This window comes from Dermacentor albipictus, chromosome 1, assembly GCF_038994185.2.
Source record: "Dermacentor albipictus isolate Rhodes 1998 colony chromosome 1, USDA_Dalb.pri_finalv2, whole genome shotgun sequence".
Taxonomy (NCBI): Eukaryota; Metazoa; Arthropoda; class Arachnida; order Ixodida; family Ixodidae; genus Dermacentor; species Dermacentor albipictus.
Window position 1 is genome coordinate 247,194,106 of NC_091821.1, and position 19,877 is coordinate 247,213,982.

Below are 19,877 nucleotides of genomic sequence, written 5' to 3' on the forward strand. Positions count from 1 at the left end.
ACTGCAGCGGACGCGGCTGCAAATCGGGCGCACAGAAACGCAGAGACAATCAATCTTTTTCTTTTGCGCAGTGAAGTCCGTCTGCTCCCGAGACAGATATCCTGTCGTCTCAGCAAAACTACCTGGTTTTATCAGGAATCTAAGAACTCAGAGTTATACTTTAAAGACCCATGTATAAACCTATCAATTACGTCAAATCTGAGAGAAAACAGAACATTCGAAACATCAGTGCACCAGCTGCGGCTTGGTACTGCATTTACGTGGCCCTTTTTACGCAAGATAAAACGCGCCTCTTGTCCACAGTGTTTTTCTGGCCATCCAGACGAAGATGTGCATCATCTCCTCCTCGAGTGCATTAAATACGATTCACCACGAAGGGTATTGCAAGCAAATTTGTTGCTTTCACTCTAAAAAAGGTACTTGGTCTGTGGCCAACTGCGGGACTTCAGAAAAGAGCGCTTCTTGCTACGAAAAAAGATGTTCGAGGACACCAACATTTTGGGGAAATATTAAATTTCAGTTTATCCTAATAAGCTACGTGAATTATATAAATGTTCTGCGTTCGAGCTTGATTAATGTGGTGAACGTGATTTCTTGCGCTACATGTAATTACTTGTGCTCTGTGTTTTGGCTATTCAATATATTTGACATTACATAAGCGTATGTGTACTGAACTCATGCACACAACTTTGCGATTCATGTACTGGGGGACTGTATAGTTTCCATTCATCTGGTGTTTTACTCAAAGCCATATTTTGTGACATTATCCTACCTTTTTGCCCATGTTTGCTTCCTTTGCTATGTGACAAGGTCCTTGCCTGTGCCGCCATAAAGGGGCCAACCTCTTCTGTTATTCATTTCAATAAAAAATATTAATAATAGGCGGGAGCTATTTGCGTGCTCAACCCGTTCCACGCCTGTGCACCCTGCGAGCAGCGCGTGGGCGGGCGTCATGCGGAAAGCTGTGCGGCGCAATCCACAGGGAAAGGCGTTTGTTTTTCTTTTTTCGGGTGAATCGCAAAAAAAAAGAGAGAAAGGAACTGTCACGCAAACTGGTGTCCAGGTCACGCCTACTCACCCACTTCCAGGTACTTCTTGGCACGTGTTGCCTTCAGCAGGACTTGGTAGAGTGTCAGCTGCCCAGGCTTGGTGTACATACGCCCATGAGGCAGCTTCACAGTTTCCTTTATGTTTGTTTGGTTTTTTTTACACCGAGAGAAAAAGAAAAGGAACTGTGAGAAGCAAAATCAGGACAGAACGAAAGAAGCCGGGGAATCGAGGAGAGAGGGGTCGGGCAAACACACAATGCAAATACAACGTCTTTCAGCGTCCCGCGAACGACTGAGCACTATATATATCAACGTGTGCGAAGCCGCAGATGCGGCAGACAGGCTGGTGTAGCATTAGGGAGTCTTGTTTTTTGGCAAGACGTTCTCGTTCAAAAACTGCATCGTGAAACGAGCGCGTTCGCCTGCATATTGCGTTCCTGTGTAACTATAACGGAAATTTACAATCATGACTGTGTACACGGGTGGTGCACGGAAAGAAGGTGCAACGATCACTGTAAACATGCACTATTTTCTTGGACTCTTTGCTATGACTATAAAAAATAATTAGATAAATATATGTCAATACTACTAAAGCATAGCTGATAATTTGATTTGTATGCACGCATGTGAAAGCTGGCCAATTTAAACTCTGGTAAAGAAAAAAGCGTGAAAATGGAGGTATTTATAGAACCCTATAACCGCAAACTCTGCGCTAGAGAAGAGGGAAATGGAGCAAGATGAATCATAATGAGAAAGCGGCACACAGGATGTGTCTGTACGTGCGCGTCACGTAGCGGAATTCGTACACGCGCGTTTCCAGCTGGCCAATTATTTTTGAAAAAATAAGAACGCTTGTGTTGCCCGCCTTGCAGCTGCAACGTCACTTCATATAGTATGTGTGTGTTTTTTTAATGCACCAAATCTTGAAAAATTGCCCGCGGCAGGCAGCACAATTCTCACCCTTTAACTAAATTACTCGATGAGGCGGTCACTGCCTATACGATAAATCAAAATGCTTAACTGCGTAATTAACATAATTACATTTCTGATCACTTACCTTACGGCACATGTTTCAATTTCCGGGTTTTACCAAGTGAATGAATGAATGAATGAATTTATTTATTTATTTATTTATTTATTTATTTATTTATTTATTTATTTATCATACCCTCAAGGTACGGTTGTACATTGCAGAGGGGAGGGGCAAAGTAAGTAAATACAGAGGCAAATCACAAAATAAGAAAGGAAGGCAAACAACATGGCAAAAAAACATCGTATACAAAATAATAATGGTAAAAAGAAACTTGTGAGCGTGGCAAAAATACATGGCATAACAAAATAAAGAAAGGAAAGAACATACGATATAAAAATACAAGCCAAAATGTAAAAACAATGACATAAAAGCAGTTATTATACAGAACAAGTAAACGCAACAATAATTTATAACATGAAGCTTTGAAGTGTGCTTTTAAAGTTATTGGTGTCAATAATGCTTGTAAGTAATGCGGGTAAGTTATTCCAATCTTTGCTCGTTTGGGGAAGAAATGAATATGAAAAGCCGACGGTGTTGCAGTGCGGAATGTTTACCTTTTGGCGGTGGTCTAAGCGAGATGAAATGTATGGTGCGGGTTGGACAAAGATAGAACGTAAATATGTGTTATGGTAGTAGATTTTATGGAAAAGACATATGCGAGATATTTTTCTACGGGTTGATAACAGCGGGAGGTGAAGGAGAGCTTTCATGTTAGTGACACTCGCAGTTCTTTGGTAGTTGGTGAGAATGAAACGGGCTGATCGATTCTGTATTGCCTCTAGAGACTGTATGAGGGTGTCATGACCGGGGTCCCATACTGATGACGCGTACTCTAGTTGTGGGCGAATGTAAGTTGTGTACAGTAAGAGTTTTAGTGATGATGGTGCTTGAGAAAATTGAGATTGCTGGCAATGTGAACCCCCAAGTATCGATATGACGTTACACATTCTAGTGGGATGTTATTTAGCGTATAGGTGGGGCAGATGACGTTAGTACGAGAAATCCTCATTGTCTTACACTTTCTAATGTTTAATTCCATGCGAAAATGAATGAATGAATGAATGAATGAATGAATGAATGAATGAATGAATGAATGAATGAATGAATGAATGAATGAATGAATGTTTATTTCATCTTGAATACACTTTCAAGAAAGGTGCAGGGGCAAAAGGCGCACAGCGCCTGACAGGGGCCCCGGTACCCCCAATATAAGCTTTTATTACACATTATTTAGTGGTAGTTCATTGGCAGTGAGCGGACACACACAACGTTACATATTTTAACACATTATGCATGAGTTTACACAAACTGAGAACAGAAATAACAAAAAATGTTTGGGTTACAGTTTGTTTACTAATATAGATAATATAGATAATAATATATAGTTCACAGTCAATAACGTAAAGGGTATACAGGTAAATTACCATAGTACACTAAAGTGCAGCATATAACCATGAACATGTACGTATCCACGTAAAACAGAAAAACAGGAAAAAAAAAGGAAAAAAGCGGGTTATAATACATTTATGTAGCAATAATCACTCTCTCAAACACTGTGTTAGTAAAAATTCCTTCACATGGTTCACAAGTTCACAAGTGAGTTCGCAAGGCGTATTCACTTAGAATGAATTCTCAGATACTGGAATTCGAAGGTTTTACGTGCCAAGACCAAGATTTGATTACGAGGCGCGCCGTAGTGGGGGAACTCTGGATTAATTATGACCAGCAGGGGATCTTTAACGTGCCCTCAATGCACGGGACACGGGCGCATTTGCATTTCGCCCCCATCGAAATGTGGCCACCGTGGCCGGGATTTGATCCCGCGACCTCGTGCTTAGCAGCGCAACCCCATAGCCGCTGTGTCACCGAGGCGGGTCGAATTGTCAGGACTACACCAGTTTCGAGGTATCAGTTTTCAAAGTGTTCGACGAAATTCACTGACATTCCAGTTACTTCTGTGCTGCAATGCATAAAAGAACGCCTTCTTTGAAAGTACGCGTAAGTGGAGCAACAGTGCATTTCTACCGCAAGCTTGACGGCGAGTATCTCGAAACCGGTGCCATCCCCAGAATTCGTTCCAATTTGATATGCCTTGCATACTCATACAATTCGTAGATTACAATATTGGCCGTAAACTAATTATTTAAAAGCTATTTAGCGTAATAATGTTAGTTATTCAATTAAGCATTTTGATTTCTCGTAAAGGTAATAGCCGCCTCATCGAGTAATTTAGATCACGGATTGTGCCATCTGATGATTGTGCCATGATCCAGAATTGCGCCATCCGCCTTAGGCAATTTTTGTTAAAATAGGTTCAGCTAAAGATAAAGAAAAGACACCCTGTATGACCGCAAAATAGCGTCCTAAGACAGTGGTTGCTTGCCGTGATAGAGCACAACATCCTCTACGACCTTCCAAAGTGGCGATTCCTTTTTTCACAGGTGCAAATTAAATACTTAGAATGATTAATCGCAAAAGGGACGCACACAGGTCGATGAAAAGAAGTTGAGCGGGAAAAAAAAGAAGAAATTAACACTTTATAGCTAATTCAGCAGATGGCATGGCGGTTGGCATTAAACGAAGCTCATCAAACGGAGAGATATAAAATTAAACGCCCACAGCTTTTAGCCTCGCGACGCCATGTGCATAAAACCCTGTGGACGACACGACGAGCGAAGAAGTGACCAGAAAAGCCCGGAGAGGAGCAGGCGATCGTTTTTTTAATTATCAGAGATTGTTCACTAGTCGTTTACAGAACTCCAGCTGGTCAAAATTAATCCGTAGCCCTCTATTACGGCGTTCCTCATAACGCACTAAGCAGTTTCTGGACGCACATTCCACCACTTTACCCCCTTATGGGTGTTTTGTTATGTCTGTAACAATAATGCACCCTAGCAAAAGGTCATTTCTACAAACCAAAACACCCTTTCAATGGGTACTTTGGGTTGCCGCAACACCTTTTTTTTCTCTAAAGGTTGCAGGCCATATGCCATTACACCCATTCCTTGGATGCCATGCATGCACGCGCTATTCACTGTAGCAGCTTGCTTATTCCACTATAATTAGGCATAATCTTAAGCAGCGTCATCTAGAGAGAGAACCACAAAAATATATGTCACTAAAACAATAGAGTTTTTATGTTCCTCAGATTTACATATGACACGGTGATAACACACTGACAATCAAGCAAATCCCATACATACATTAAAGCAACCGTACACTGAGCAAACATACGGGCACGACAAATTTGCATACAAACGCTGTTCGCTCTACCTACACCGACGTACCTACTAACCGGCTAATATAGCCATGGTGCTTCGACCTGAAATGTAGTGCCAGTGGAAGAATCTCTGTTCTACGTATTTAAGCAATAATTCTCTACAGAACACTTCTTTCGACATATTCAGCTGATAGGCACCTCCAAAGCTACACAGGCCGTTTTAATTTAATATCCCACTATGCTGAACGCCTCTCGAGCAGCGACTTCCAATTATCAGCATAGTGGCGATATGTATAAAGGACAGGTGTCCTGACAGTCCATAACACCCTTAGCACCAAAAAGACGTTTTAGCTGAGCAATACAACCTCAGAAAACGAAAAGGGTGCGTTAGTAATCAAAAGCCCCGTACAGCCACATCTTTTTTCACGTTTCTGTTTAGCAAAAGGATGTTTTAATTGCTCGAAACCTCCCTAAGAGTGCAAAGGGGTTCTCAGTTCGTCATACCCTACAATTAAATTTTTTTGAAGCGTGGGTAAAAGTCGAAGAGGAAATAAAAAGCGTACCCTCGTCGCCTTCGACAAACTGCTTCATTGACAACGATTTTTGTAAGTCTCAATCCTCTACTGCTAGGGTTGTTGCATTCCTTGCGCGCGTGAAGTATGTGCGCGCGCGTGCAGGCGTGTGTTACACGCTTTGCAAAGTACGCGTCAGAAAACAGTGACACAGTCTATAACGACGAGAAATTCCGAAATACAGCACCCGACGTTATACAACGGGCAGCTCGGAGGTGTCTGAAGCGCTCACTTAGCGCCGGGCGGAGTTCAATACTTACAGCTATAAGTTTCTCGAGAATGGGATGCAGCGTGCAGTGCTCACTGATGTAGGCCTCGGCCTCCGGCGTCGCAATCTTGCCTCTGCCCTTACCGCGATGTGACGGTGCCGTCTCCATGACTGTGGTGCACGCGATCCTGTGAACCAGGGAAAACAAGAGCCCCTCAAATGGTAGGTGTGTCGGCACAGAGTTTAAGCACTGGTCGCCGGTGTTCCCACGTCAAGTGAAAACCAGCCCACCACACTTTAAGATGCGCAAGCAACCCCGTTTCATATCTACTCTGTAGCTTGCCAGCAGCATTGCATCACTCCTCCGTAAACTGATATCACCGCGCACTGGAGGATTAAGAAAGGGGGGGGGGGAGCTGCTTCCCCTCACTTACCCCATCTTCCCCCCTGGAGACTAGGCAGCACTTCAGCGCTAAATCTACTCTGTAGCTTGCCAGCAGCATTGCATCACTCCTCTGTAAACTGATATCACCGCGCACTGGAGGATTAAGAAGGGGGGGGGGGGGGAGCTGCTTCCCCTCATTTACCCCATCTTCCGCCCTGGAGACTAGGCAGCACTTCAGCGCTAAATCTACTCTGTAGCTTGCCAGCAGCATTGCATCACTCCTCCGTAATTGATAATCTTAGGTGATATCACCGCGCACTGGAGGATTAAGAGGGGGGGGGGGGCTGCTTCCCCTCACCTACCCCATCTTCCACCCTGGAGACAAGGCAGCTCTTCAGCGCTAACTCAGAATGCAGTACGCCCCCCTTCCTCCCCCGATTCACTATGTTTTGCCTTCTGTCTTTTGGGCGACCATGCATCAGCGTCTTCCGAGCCATGCGAAAAGTACCGGATAAGGTCACTGTGTTTGTCACGCTAATCGATACACGCTTATCTTTTAGTCCGCTAGCGTAGTAAGAAGCCAAGCGCTCAACAAGCCCCAAGTGTTTTATCAGCAAAGAAACTGAAAAAGAGAAAAGGAAAAAGGAAATACCTTTTCGAACCGGCTTACTTTTTCTTGTTCCCTGGGATCAGTGGCTGTAGTAACAGCAAACTCCAAAAATATAAATGAAAATTCAGAAGTACAGTCTTGAGAAATATGAGAGTGAACAGCGAATTCGTTTATGATAGTCGACCATTACTCGTGACGTTTCGACTAGCATCGGACATTATATTCAACAAGTAGGTTACCCGCTGAACTATTAATATCACTGACGCATTTATGCGGGGCGCATTTGCCGCTAGGGCCTCTTGAAAGCAATTTACATGTTCCCTTCATTGGGGGGAGGGGAGGGGGGGGTGTTACGTGCGTTGAAGCTCTTCACACACTGACCTTATATGTGTTGAACGATACGTAATCCAGATGAACGCAAAGCAGTGCCGTGGCTCGCTGTCAAATCGCGTAGAGAATAAATGGAAAGGATGGAGCAAGTATCGAAGCAAACCAAACCAATTTCCTACCTACAACTCATTTTTACCCATAAAATGTTCATATTCTTTGTGTAGCAAATAAAATACGTCAAACCAATTCTGACCACTACATCGCAGTGCCTTTGGGACTAACCTTTGGTGCCACAAGTGAACTATGGGTCAGGGCAATGGGTGTTCTTGAGGCGCGTCTCGTGCAGTCGCCGGTGTAACTCTAAGCAGGCGCGAGGATAACGGCCGCCCTAGGCTTATCGACGCTCCCCGCGATACGGCAGCAATCGAGGACTGCCGCGCAACAATGTCAACGCCTTGGCCTCCGCGACGGACACGAGCAGCAGCACTGTGTGTGAGGGCACCGGCGTCGTTCGGTGAAAGGCTCGCGTGTACGCACGAGTCGGCGCCCGGAAGCCGTGCCGAAGCGAAGGCGGCAGCTGCGGCCGCCGCGAGTGAAAACGGCGCTTGCAACCGCTGATGCAATATGAATAGCCGCTTCCTGCGTCATGCTCCGAGAGCGCGTTTCTCTCCTTCTCTTCGCTCGCTTTCCTTTTAATGCGAATGCATTATAAGCTCCATGAAGCGCGGAGAAACCGGCGTCCGGCGTTTAGCATCCGGTGGTGCCCAAACCCACGTGACCAAGTGATGACGTCCCGTTCCCGGCGCCCGACCTGCGGCGGCTCGCGCTGCGAAATCCCACGGTGAACAAACACGGCGTCGGGCACCGTGGTCCACACGCCAAAAAAAAAAAAAATTGGATTTGCCCAATTCGAAAATTGAATTGACCCACGTTGAAAAACCGGCCTGGCCCGCTCCTAAAATTGACTTGGCCCACCCCCAAAATTTGGTTGGCATACTGCGCCCATTTCGAGCACACGACCAAGTGAAAAGCATCCCGTAGAAAATCCATACCGCTTTCGCATTCAATGCACGTAAGGAGATCCCCCCCCCCTTAAGTGCCTCTTTTTTCTCCTCACCATTCAAGAGGCCTCCGTGTCTTGTAACCGGCGCCTGTTGGCGATTGCGCAAGGGGCACTTGCGCCCACCCACGTCTCCTTTCATGACATTTCGTCACACGCGAGGCCGTAATATCTAGTTATATAGATCGAAATTAAACAGTGTGAGCGAAAGACGAGGACGCAGAATGCGACAGGAGCAGCGCTCTCTTCTGTGTCAGGCGTATACCGGGTGCTTCAGCGAACACTTTCAACATTTTTAAAAGATTGCATGCGGTAGACAGCACAATTTTAGTTCATGAGCTGGTCAACTCGAAGAGGCGGACATTACCTGCGCAAGAAATTACAATGCATTATCGACTAACTAATAAAACATTATTAATTATATTTTTAACAGATGAACTCATAGCACATATTGCAAATTACCAATTCTAGTGGGTGAGACTGCAAGGCATATCCACTTGAAAAGAATTGTGTGGATGATTTGCGAGATATGCGCCGTCAAACCTGCGGTAAAAATGCACTGTCGTTCCACTTACTTTCTTAACAAAACGTCATTTTATGCATTGAAGCGCAAAATTAATTGGAACGCCTATGCGATTCTCCGTAAAGTTTGGGAAATAATATCTCGAAACTGGTGTTATCCTGAGAATTCGTTCCAAGTGTATCAGCCTTGCGAAATCGCCGACTATAATTTGTAAATTGCAATAGGTGCCATAATGTAATTAGATATAAACCTAATTAATTTTTGTTAATTAGTCGATTATGTATATAACTTTTTTGTGTGCAATTAATATCCGCCTCTTCGAGTAGACAAGCTCACGGACTAGAATTATGCCATCTATCACATGAAATCTAAAATTATTTTTAATGCGTCCACTGAAACACCCGGTATATACGCATATATACAGCGTTATTTTTTTTTCACTTCGAATGCAAGAAATAAAATTCATTTACTAAACAAACTAAATTGCATTTTTTTTATTGATATGATATAAGGAGATGTTGGCGCGCAATTTAAGGCGCCGGCTACTCCTTATCTCTTGGGTGGATTCCGTCATACATCATTCAGGGTTCACGGTTACATATCAAATAGTCATTTCACACAAGCACCAGGACTTATAAAGCAACGTTTCCACAGGAAGACTATGGCAAATGTCTCCACACCTATGTAGTCGAAAGTCTCAAAAGTAGAAACGATACTGTCGCCTAATAACACACTTTCTAGTCAGCGGTAGAGCGGGTACATACAATATACATGGCAAATGTCTCCACACTTATGTAGTCGAAAGTCTCAAAAGTACAAACAATACTGTTGCCTAATAACACATTCTCTAGTCAGCGGGTGGTATGTACATCGTGTAAATATATTAGCACATACAGTCACAACAAAGCAGTCAATATAACATAATTCCCAAACAGATGGATATATAGAGTCACATTGAAATGAACAGAACAATGAAAGCACTAATAGCGTCCAGCGATGCCGCTGTCTTCAAAGAAAGTCTTTAGTGCTTTTAAAGCGCTCTTCTGCAAGGCCGTTGTTGGCCAAGGGCCCAAAAGTTTCCTTAAACTGAAAGGTCTGCGGTCTAATTTACTTAGCGCTGATTTAAGTCGGCATCTTGGTGTGTCGTGATGTGGGCAATCTAGAAGGAGGTGATATATATCTTCATCTACAAATCCGCAATCACATTCAGGGGTTTCCGCTCTGCCAATTCTGTGTAAGATATGCTTTGTGTAGGCAGTTCCTAGCCTTAATCGATGAATAAGCGTTTCCATAGTTCTATCTAATGACAATGAAAATTTGAATTCAACAAATGGATCAATATGATATAAGTCAGAGCTCTTAGAATTCTGGTCAAACCAAGTGTTTCTAGACATGTTGAAAGACGTTGTCCTTATAATGCAGCGTAATTCATTCTTTGATATTGGGAGCGGAGCCGTATCATCTTTCAGGTGCGCTTGTCGTGCTGCTTCATCGGCTGCTGTGTTGCCAGGAATGTTGCAATGCCCTGGTATCCACTGGAATGCTATTGCATGTTTTGCTTCGCTTGCCTTTGTGAGGTATTTAAGTGTTTCATATATTATATTGTCGCTGAATGTTTTCCCCTTTGTGCTGCAGAGTGATGTTAGAGCCGCCTGTGAATCGCTGAAAATTACCCATTTTTGCGCTTCTGTTGCTGACAATATAAATTTTACCGCACATAGGATTGCGAACAGTTCAGCCGTTGTGGACGAAGTCGCACGAGATAACCTAAATGATTCTTGTTTGTTGAGGTGCGGTATAATGAATGATGAAGTTGAAGAGGTTGCTGTACTGGAGCCGTCTGTATAGACGTGCGTGTATCCTGAATACCGCATATATATCTGGTATAGTGCTAGTTGTTGAGCAGCTTGAATGAACATGTCTCTTTTGCTGAATATCCCTTCTACTGACAATTCAATTTTTGAACTGTAAGCAGCCATGGAGGATATTCGATGTCTGAGTTCCAAAATTCATTTTCTGGCAATATATGAAGATTTTTTTGAATTTCTATATGAACATAACTTCTATCTCGTTTCATTATGTCTAGAGCCAATGGGTGGTTTTTATGCTGGGTTTGAAGGCGGAAATAATGCCGGCATGTTTCTGTAGTTCGCATAACTGGAAATGGTGATTGGCGAGCCTCAGCTATTACAAGAGAACTCGAAGTCGCTCGTGGAACTCCTAGACATAGGCGTAGTCCTCTAGCTAAAAGTCTTTGAAGTCTCTCTTCTGACGTGTGGGAAAGTCCGTGTAAGATGGGCGCGGAATATGCAATTTTTTGTCGTATTAATGCATTGTAAACAGTCAGCATGGACGATACTGATCCGCCCCATGATGTGCCTGCAAGTCTGCGAAGTACAGTCACTATGGCATTGACCTCGTTTTCGAGTTTTTTTAAGTGGGGTGCCCAGGACAGCTGCCTATCAAGTATTACGCCAAGAAATCGATGCTGTGTGACAATCATTAGAGGGTGTCCTTCCAGATTAAGAGTGAAATTTTTTAACACCCTCCGAGTGAAGGGCAATACAGCAGTCTTTGCATGTGATAGTACCATTCCTCTTTCTCTCAAAAATTGGTTGATGATATTTATGCCATCTTGCAATGCCGTCTGGAGTAGTTGAGCTTTAGACCCAGATGTCCAAATACACACATCATCTGCATACAGTGAAAACTTTAACTGTGATGGCAGTCTTCGCGTTAAATCAGCCATGACGCAATTAAAAAGGAAGGGGCTGAGTACGCTTCCCTGTGGTACTCCCTGTTTGACAATATGTTCAGCACTCTTTCCTTCACCCGTCTGAACAAATATTTTGCGACCTGATAAAAATTCAGAAATCCATCGCAAGGACCTGCCAGACAGACCAAGTTCCAACATGCTTAGCAGAACATGAACGTGACTAACGGTGTCAAATGCCCTCTTGATGTCCAGGAATACTGCTATCGTCATGTTTCCACGTGCACGCTCATGCTCCACACAGGTTACTATATCTAATATTGCATCCATTGTGCATCTATGTTTTCTAAAACCTACTAAGTAGTTGGACAACACCTTCGTTTCATTACACCACCATTGAAGTCGCGCGTCAATCATTTTCTCCATTACTTTGCATAAACAACTTGTCAAACTTACGGCGCGGAAGGATTCAAGGCACAAGGGCGTCTTACCAGGTTTTAAAATTGGTATGATTCGAGCGACTTTCCAAGAGTCAGGTACAGTTTCCTCTATCCATAAGTTATTATAGATGTCTAAGAGCGCATTTGTACCTGTCGGTCCGAGGTTTCTTAGCATATTGTACGTAATGCCGTCCGGCCCAGCAGCGGACTTTTGGCGACATGATGCAATTGCACATTGGAGCTCGTTTAATGTGAAAGTGTGATCTAATTGAGGATGTTGGGCCCAGTAGCAAGCAGTAATTTTTCGCTTAGCCAACTCTACTGAAATATCAAATTCTGCACATTGTGATGAAAAGGCAGATCTGGAAATTAGCTCACAAAATTCATCTGCAACTATTATTTCACACGTGTCCCTTGCTACAGCGAGAGCACGAAATGGGAAGCTCTGTGTTACAGGTCCGCTTAAAGAACGAATTACTAGAAAAATTCGTGGGACAGCCGTGTGAGGAGACAGCGTGCCGCAGAAATCACGCCAGCGCCGTTTGCCTAAGCTTTCCATTCGTCTGCGCATTACATTGTGTATTTTCTGAGCGTTTCTGTATGCTTCTAAACTTCCGCTCCGTCGGTAAGCTCTTTCGGATCGGCGTCGGATGGCTCTTAGGTGTTCATATTCTCCGTCAACTGCAGCATAGTCTTTTGGTATTGGGACCTTCTTTGTGCATATGTTCATATTATCCTGCAAAAAATCTGTAAATTTTTCCACTGTTGCATGTTGGTTAATTTGATCCGTTAGGCGGTACCGAAAAGCTTGCCAGTTGGTTAGTCTGCTGTAACGTCTGATATCATAGTGCATGCTAGGGTGGTTAACAAGAATGGGAAAATGATCACTTCCGCGCGTTTCCATATCTGTTGTCCATCCCACACCGTTCACTAGATCATGTGAACACAGGGTAACATCTATGCAGCTTGAGTAATTATATCCACGAAGGAATGTTGGCGACCCATCGTTTAAAACAGTCAAGTTGCATTTCTCTATGGCGCACTCTATAACGTTACCCCGTGCATCACAGTGATCACTGCCCCAGATGATGTTGTGTGCGTTGAAGTCGCCACATATAAATACATTAGAATGAGCTATTTTGAATATATCCACTAGCGCTTCTACTGAAATCCGGTTTGAAGGTTGTAGATATAGATTAATCACTGTTATACAGAGCTTGCCAAAGGATACTTTACATGCGATGAATTCCGGGAAGTCTGAATCACTGGACTGAATTTGATAAGATGGTAGGTCCTTTCTGACGCACAGGAGCACTCTGCTAACAGCACCTTGACGAGAAGTCTTATATATCACATAATTCGAGAGGCGAAAGTCATCAGTGATTCCCGCCTCTTGAATGCAAAGTATTGGGAAGTTGTATTGCACAAGCAGTTTACGAAAGTCAGCGCACTTTCTTCGAAGACTGTTGGCATTCCACTGAAATATGGAGACATTTTTGTAGCGGTTATTCATGTAGTGCCTGCCGCAGTTTCGTCCCGGATTGTGGACACAACAGTGCTTCTAGAGGCAACAAGGCTTTTACTTCTGGTAGGTTGTTTGCTTCCGGCAAAGCAGATAGGATTGCCTTAAGAGCTGCGAAAAGCATTGGCAAAATCATTTGTGTCACCGCTGCTGTAGTATGTTCCCTATTAGCTGGTGTTACTTCTGCAGTAGATGCATAAGGTCGCTGAGAGAAATGTGTGGGAGTACAGGAGCTTTCTTGTGTATTACTTTCTGCCTGTTGTCCTCTGGGTTTCCGTAGTACTGATGCATAAGACTGGGCGTTTGACTGTGATCCTCTTGATTGGTCTCTTGATTGCACTGTTGGTTGTTCTCTAGAGGAGGGATATCTTGTTGGTGCTCTTGGCTGTGGTGGTTCCGGTGCCCGCTGAGGTGGGTGATCTTGCACTGGATGAACAATCTCGAGGTTTGGTGCGGGTTCATTGCGTCGCGGTTGTCTTCCATGAATTAGCTCATGTCGACGCATTTGCGCCGCTGCTTTTTTCTGTGGGCAGCCTGAGAAGGAGGCGGCATGGTTCCCCGCACAGTTCGCACATTTAGGTTGAAGAAGTGACTTGCACTGCTTGTGGTCATGGTCTTCTGAGCAGATTTTGCATCTACGTGTGCTACGGTAGGTTTTCGCCATGTGCCCGAATCTCTGGCAATTATAGCAGCGAAGTGCGGGTCCTAGGTATTCCTCGACAGGGTGACTGGTGAAACCCAAGTAAATTCTTCCAGGAATAGGGCGGTCGTCTCTGAAAGTCAGGATTACCGTGTGAAGTGGATATGACTTCACTGCTCCATCTTCTTGGCGGGAATACCTTATCTGTCTGCGTGCCGATATAACTCCTGCGTCTTTCAAGAAGTCTAGGAGTTGATCGTCCGTGTACTGCAGAGGCACATGTTTTATTTTCCCAACGTTTCGCGTGTACGACTCTGGGATGAATGGCTTGACTTCCAGGCCACCTACACTTGAGAGCATCAAAAGGCGTTTCGCCGATGCTAAGGAAGCAACGCTAACACTGAAACTTCCATCTCTGGTCGTCCTGAAAGACTGTACTTTCTCTTTGGCAGCAGAAACTATTTCGGCAGACACTCGGTTTGGATTTACTTGCCAAAAAGTAGTACCTTCATTTGTTGGGCGAAAGACAACCGGAATGCCTTCGGCTCGCTTTTTCTTATACGTGACCACAGTAAATGGTGCATCTTCACCCATATCTTCTTCATCACTTAGCTCATAAGTCGATGTTCTATCATCGTCTTTGCCGTCTTCTAGGCGAGGTTTCTTGGTCTCGGCTTCACCATCAGCCATCATTCCTGAATTCGCTGAAGTTGATTCTGAGTTGGGGAGAACCAAACGTGCCGGCTTTATGAAGTTTTGTGACGCTTGCAAGGCTCCAGGCTTTTCATTACGGCCCGTAGCGTCATTCATATGGCTTGTTACGTTTGGACGAGCATAAGGCTCGTGACGATGTTCTCGGCTTCCGACCACCGTAGCGGTGGAGCAATAGACAGGTCTTCAAAAAAGAAATGTCGTACCTGTAAGGCGCCTGGCTCGTCGAATCTTCACCCGATGTCTTGTTAATCAATCGCCGTCAAAGGTAACCGTAACTATCCAAAAAACCAGAAAACTCAGAGCACCACATAAAAACAGCGACCGAACAGATACACTTCTTCTTCTTCCTTCATTGCATTAATTGCATTAATTAACTTCGTACAGTTATGAGCCTGACGATACATGTTTAGATTAGAAAGTTGAAGATAATTGTCGTAAAAAGTTAGTTCTGTATGTCCACATTTCAAAATGGCCATGTATACCAAAATACCCGGCGTCAAACTTATCCATTTCCACTTACCTGATGAGGCATACGCAGGCTCCCTGTCCAACCCCTGCGTGACACAACATGAAGCTGCGGACGCCGCACTTGGCTCTTCCCACGATCTCGTTCCGACTGGCACTGCGCGCAACTCCCGATTGGATTCATACACACTGCGTGCAGCAGGGGTGAGACTTTATCGTGCCATGTGGCCAAGCTTCATTTTATGCCGTGTTAATGCGTCACAGATGAGGGGGGGGGGGGGGGGGGGGGGCGTTGCACTGCGAGCCATTCTTCGCGGTGCCGGGTGCGTAATAAGGCAAATACAACGAATAATTTTGACGGCACTTATTTCGGTATACATGGCCTTTTTGAAATGTACAGAAACACGAAACTACAATTTTATCACGACTTCCTCCAAGTTTATAGTGCAAACTTGTGCCGCAATATTTCTACGTAGAATTAATTGATACGATTAGTGAAGTAAATTATTTGGTTTTCGTCTCAAATGACGTCCGCCAGGGCAGGTGATTCGTCTGTGGTGACGTTATTTGAGGAAACTTTCTAACTTTCTTTTTACCTGTTCGAAGTAAAATAATACGAAACAATCATCGCCCCTTCCAGTCCGTGAACATGGTGGGACAGCGAAGCTGTGTTAGTTGTACACCGAGTGTTAAACCATGGAAGTCAAACTTCGCAAGCACTCTGTATTGTACATCTTTTGTTTCACCATTCTTTCCCCTCATTTTCGCTTTTGCGTGCTTCGCGTGGTGAGCATGCTTTAGGAGCGCTGCGGTTTAAAGGTTTAAACTCGGCATCTTTGGCGAACAGCTCGGGGTCGGCCCTATACGACAACGAGCCCTACGGCGCTCGCGGTATAGGCAGCTTCTTCCGCAGGAGTACGTCCTACTCGTTGTCTCCCCGTAGTTGTAGCTGGAATGGAATGTGCGGAACCACAAATCTAAAGCTCCGTATATTGGGAGCAGGGCGCACCACTGGAGAAGCGGGCGCTGCAATCGTTTTGACGATTGGTTGAATTGGTTTTACGATTGACGTGGCTTTGCACGGCACTTCTTGCTGGCGCAAGAAGTGCCGGCGGCCATGCGCTCGCGTTTAAATCGCTGGGCACTCTTCGGTGGCCGCAAACCGCCAGCATAGCATTTGTTTCTCTCGCGGCAGCGTGGAATCAATCGTCGATAAATTCGATGCCGATCTGGCTTGTTCGCCAAAAATGCACCGTGTGACAACGGTATAAGATTCGCGTATAAGATAGCATTCTCACAGGGGGAAAGTGGTCACTCCTACGCCTTTTACCCTGTTCAGCTCTTCTTTTCATCTACCACTAGATCATGTGGCCCCTTTTTTAGCGATGTCCGACAACGACGGCACAGGGTCCGCATAAACAGCTTCGCTGTAAAAACAAACATGCACTGTATACTCACCCATTTCTGGGGCCGAGTACAGGAAACGTTTCGCTCGCAAGTGCTCTTTGCCATTGGCCGGTAGCCTTCGGTGATGATACGTCCAGCATCAAAATTGGCTGGTATTCAAATGAAATCAAATCAATCTTTATCTCATCTCCAAGATAGAAAGGGGGAGTTGGGAAAAGGCTGCCTATAGGAGCAGCTTGAGCCCTGTCCCCCTAGGTACAGTTCGAGGGCACTCAATAAATACATGACATAAACAAAAAAGATAGTCAAAGATGTCGACAGAAAGTGCTGCGCTTTAATATATGGCATAAATAAAAGACGTGCTGCATTCCGTACATGATGTACATACATAATTTTCGTTTATAATACGTGTATGACCAGCTTGTTTCCAGCGCACGTAGACGCAAAATTCGCGACGTCCTTCTGAAAAGCGGCGATCATTAACATTTTTTACCGCTTTGATAAGTTTCACGTCATCAGCATATAAGAAATCTGAGGAGTTTTGAATGAGTGCCGAAACATCGTTAATAGACAGCGAGAAAAGAAGAGGGCCTATATAGGACAGACCGTTGAGGAACACCACTTGTAACCGCATAAAGTTCTGACGGCCGACCATTTACGCTAACGTAGCAGTACCGGTCGCGTAGGTAGCTTCTTAGCGCTGTCACAGAGTGGTGCAGATCAAGTTGTGTCAACTTATGAAGGAGTATTTTGTGCCATACAACATGAAACGCCATAATAATAATAATAATAATAATAATAATAATAATAATAATAATAATAATAATAATAATAATAATAATAACTATATATATATATATATATATATATATATATATATATATATATATATATATCATAAGAAGCCAACAAACACTGACACCAAGGACAACATAGGGGAAATTACTTGTGCTTAATAAATGAAGTAATGAAACGATAAATTAATGGAAATTAAAGTGGATGAAAAAACAACTTGCCGCAGGTGGGAACCACCTGCGGCAAGTTGTTCCCACCTGCGGCAAGTTGTTTTTTCATCCACTTTAATTTCCATTAATTTATCGTTTCATTACTTCATTTATTAAGCACAAGTAATTTCCCCTATGTTGTCCTTGGTGTCAGTGTTTGTTGGCTTCTTATGATATGACTAATAAAAATCGGGCCCCTCGGTTAACCCCCTTTCTTCTCGTTGATTACATAACGAGGGTCCCGAATCCGGCAGCATTGATGCCTTTAGGTAGCATATGTGGGTTTATTTACCAGTTGCCTTCACCCAAAAAGCTCACGTTCTCGTGACGCCTGCGGCATGAAGGACGTTCCACGTCCGCCGCCAAGGTCTGTGAGTGGCGGCGCTGGCTAACACTCCCAGGGTTCTACTAGGACACATAAATACCCAAGAAAGTGGATGGGAAAACAGCGCCGCGGTAGCTCAATCGGTAGAGCATCGCACGCGAAATGCGAAGGTTGTGGGTTCGGTTCCCACCTGCGGCAAGTTGTTTTTTCATCCACTTTAATTTCCATTAATTTATCGTTTCATTACTTCATTTATTAAGCACAAGTAATTTCCCCTATGTTGTCCTTGGTGTCAGTGTTTGTTGGCTTCTTATGATATGACTAATAAAAATCGGGCCCCTCGGTTAACCCCCTTTCTTCTCGTTGATATATATATATATATATATATATATATATATATATATATATATATATATATATACACACGTCGATTTAGGTAAAACATACCACAGCTTCGCTGCTCGTCCTTCACATGTTGGAAGGACGGAAGACTTTTATTTTTCCTTGTATTTATTACGAATAGAAAAAATACATACATGCATGAAGTCATCATCATCATCCGCCTGGCTACGCCCACTGCAGGGCAAAGGCCTCTCCCACACTTCTCCAACTACCTCGGTCATGTGCTAATTGTGGCCATGTTGTCCCTGCAAACTTCTTAATCTCATCCGTCCACCTAACTTTCTGGAGGACTACGGTGGCTGTGGAGCCGCTATAGATATCTTTGAGTATTTTTAGATACGGCTCGTCTACACCCTGATTCCATAATGCCTGCATGACTCCTGAGGTTTCGACTGAATCAAACGCTTTCTCGTAATTAATGAAAGCTATATGAAGTACGCTGTACAAAATAGCGGTGAAAGCAGGCCATAGCCACCCCTACTAGGACAACAATGCAAACAGTTCTCTAAAAGAGAGGCAAGCAAATGCATCAAATTTCATCAAGAGGATACCAATCCGGTGGGACGGTACTTTGATCATAAGTTTTTCAACTGTAAAATCACTTGAATGAAATGTGACTGCGAGGAAGCAACGGGTTCTGCATACCGGTCTAACATACGGTAGAAAGGAGGAGTAGATTTTAATGAAGAGATAGGAGGAGAGGTCGGTCTGGAGAGCGTGTCTCTAGCCTGCTACTCCTCACTGGGGTAAGGGGAAGTGGGGAAACACAGGGAAAGGTAGGTGGCTGGTGATTATGTTGTCTAACATGCGAGTTCTCCATAAACTCTGCAGCCCTATAATTAGCAGCATTTGAAAAGACTCACCATCGCCTTTAGACGACATGAGATATTGTGCGGTATAAGGATTGGGATCTTATAGGTTCTTTGGAAAACATCCCAAAATTATGTGGCGTCCTTGAAGCTGATAAACCAGAGTGTTCTGCAGTTTCTCGTATAAATCGCACAGACGACAACTAGTAGAAGACGCAGATACCCTTTCTACTTAATCTGTATTTAACGAACAACGTTTATATGTGCACTTTATAGAAGAATATCTTGAAGTGGTGACCAAATAGACATTTTACGAACTCGCGCAAGCACGTTATGTCCATTTAAGCCAATGTACAACATAGGCAGAAAAAGCATTGCTATCTTTATACAGATTTTTTACGCCAGATAGAAAGTAAATATTCATTTGAGAACACAACTGCCAAGAA

General features: G+C 44.0%; 1 protein-coding gene across 2 annotated transcripts in view; it reads right to left on the reverse strand.

Moving 5' to 3' along the window:
* The window catches only part of LOC135901374 (catechol O-methyltransferase domain-containing protein 1-like), a 39,233-nt gene extending 23,635 nt beyond the window's left edge, over positions 1–15,598 (reverse strand). The window contains exons 1-3 of one of the 2 annotated variants that reach the window (XM_070534724.1): positions 15,540–15,598; positions 6,135–6,270; positions 1,079–1,184 (exon numbers count right to left, since the gene is read on the reverse strand). In XM_070534724.1, the coding sequence (XP_070390825.1) occupies positions 1,079–1,184; positions 6,135–6,270; positions 15,540–15,589 (292 nt within the window). In that variant the 5' untranslated portion in view covers positions 15,590–15,598. Of the gene's footprint in view, positions 1–1,078; positions 1,185–6,134; positions 6,271–7,689; positions 8,155–15,539 lie in introns of those variants that run through there. The other variant, XM_065431134.2, reaches the window with a different exon arrangement.
* Positions 15,599–19,877: the final 4,279 nt, after the last annotated feature.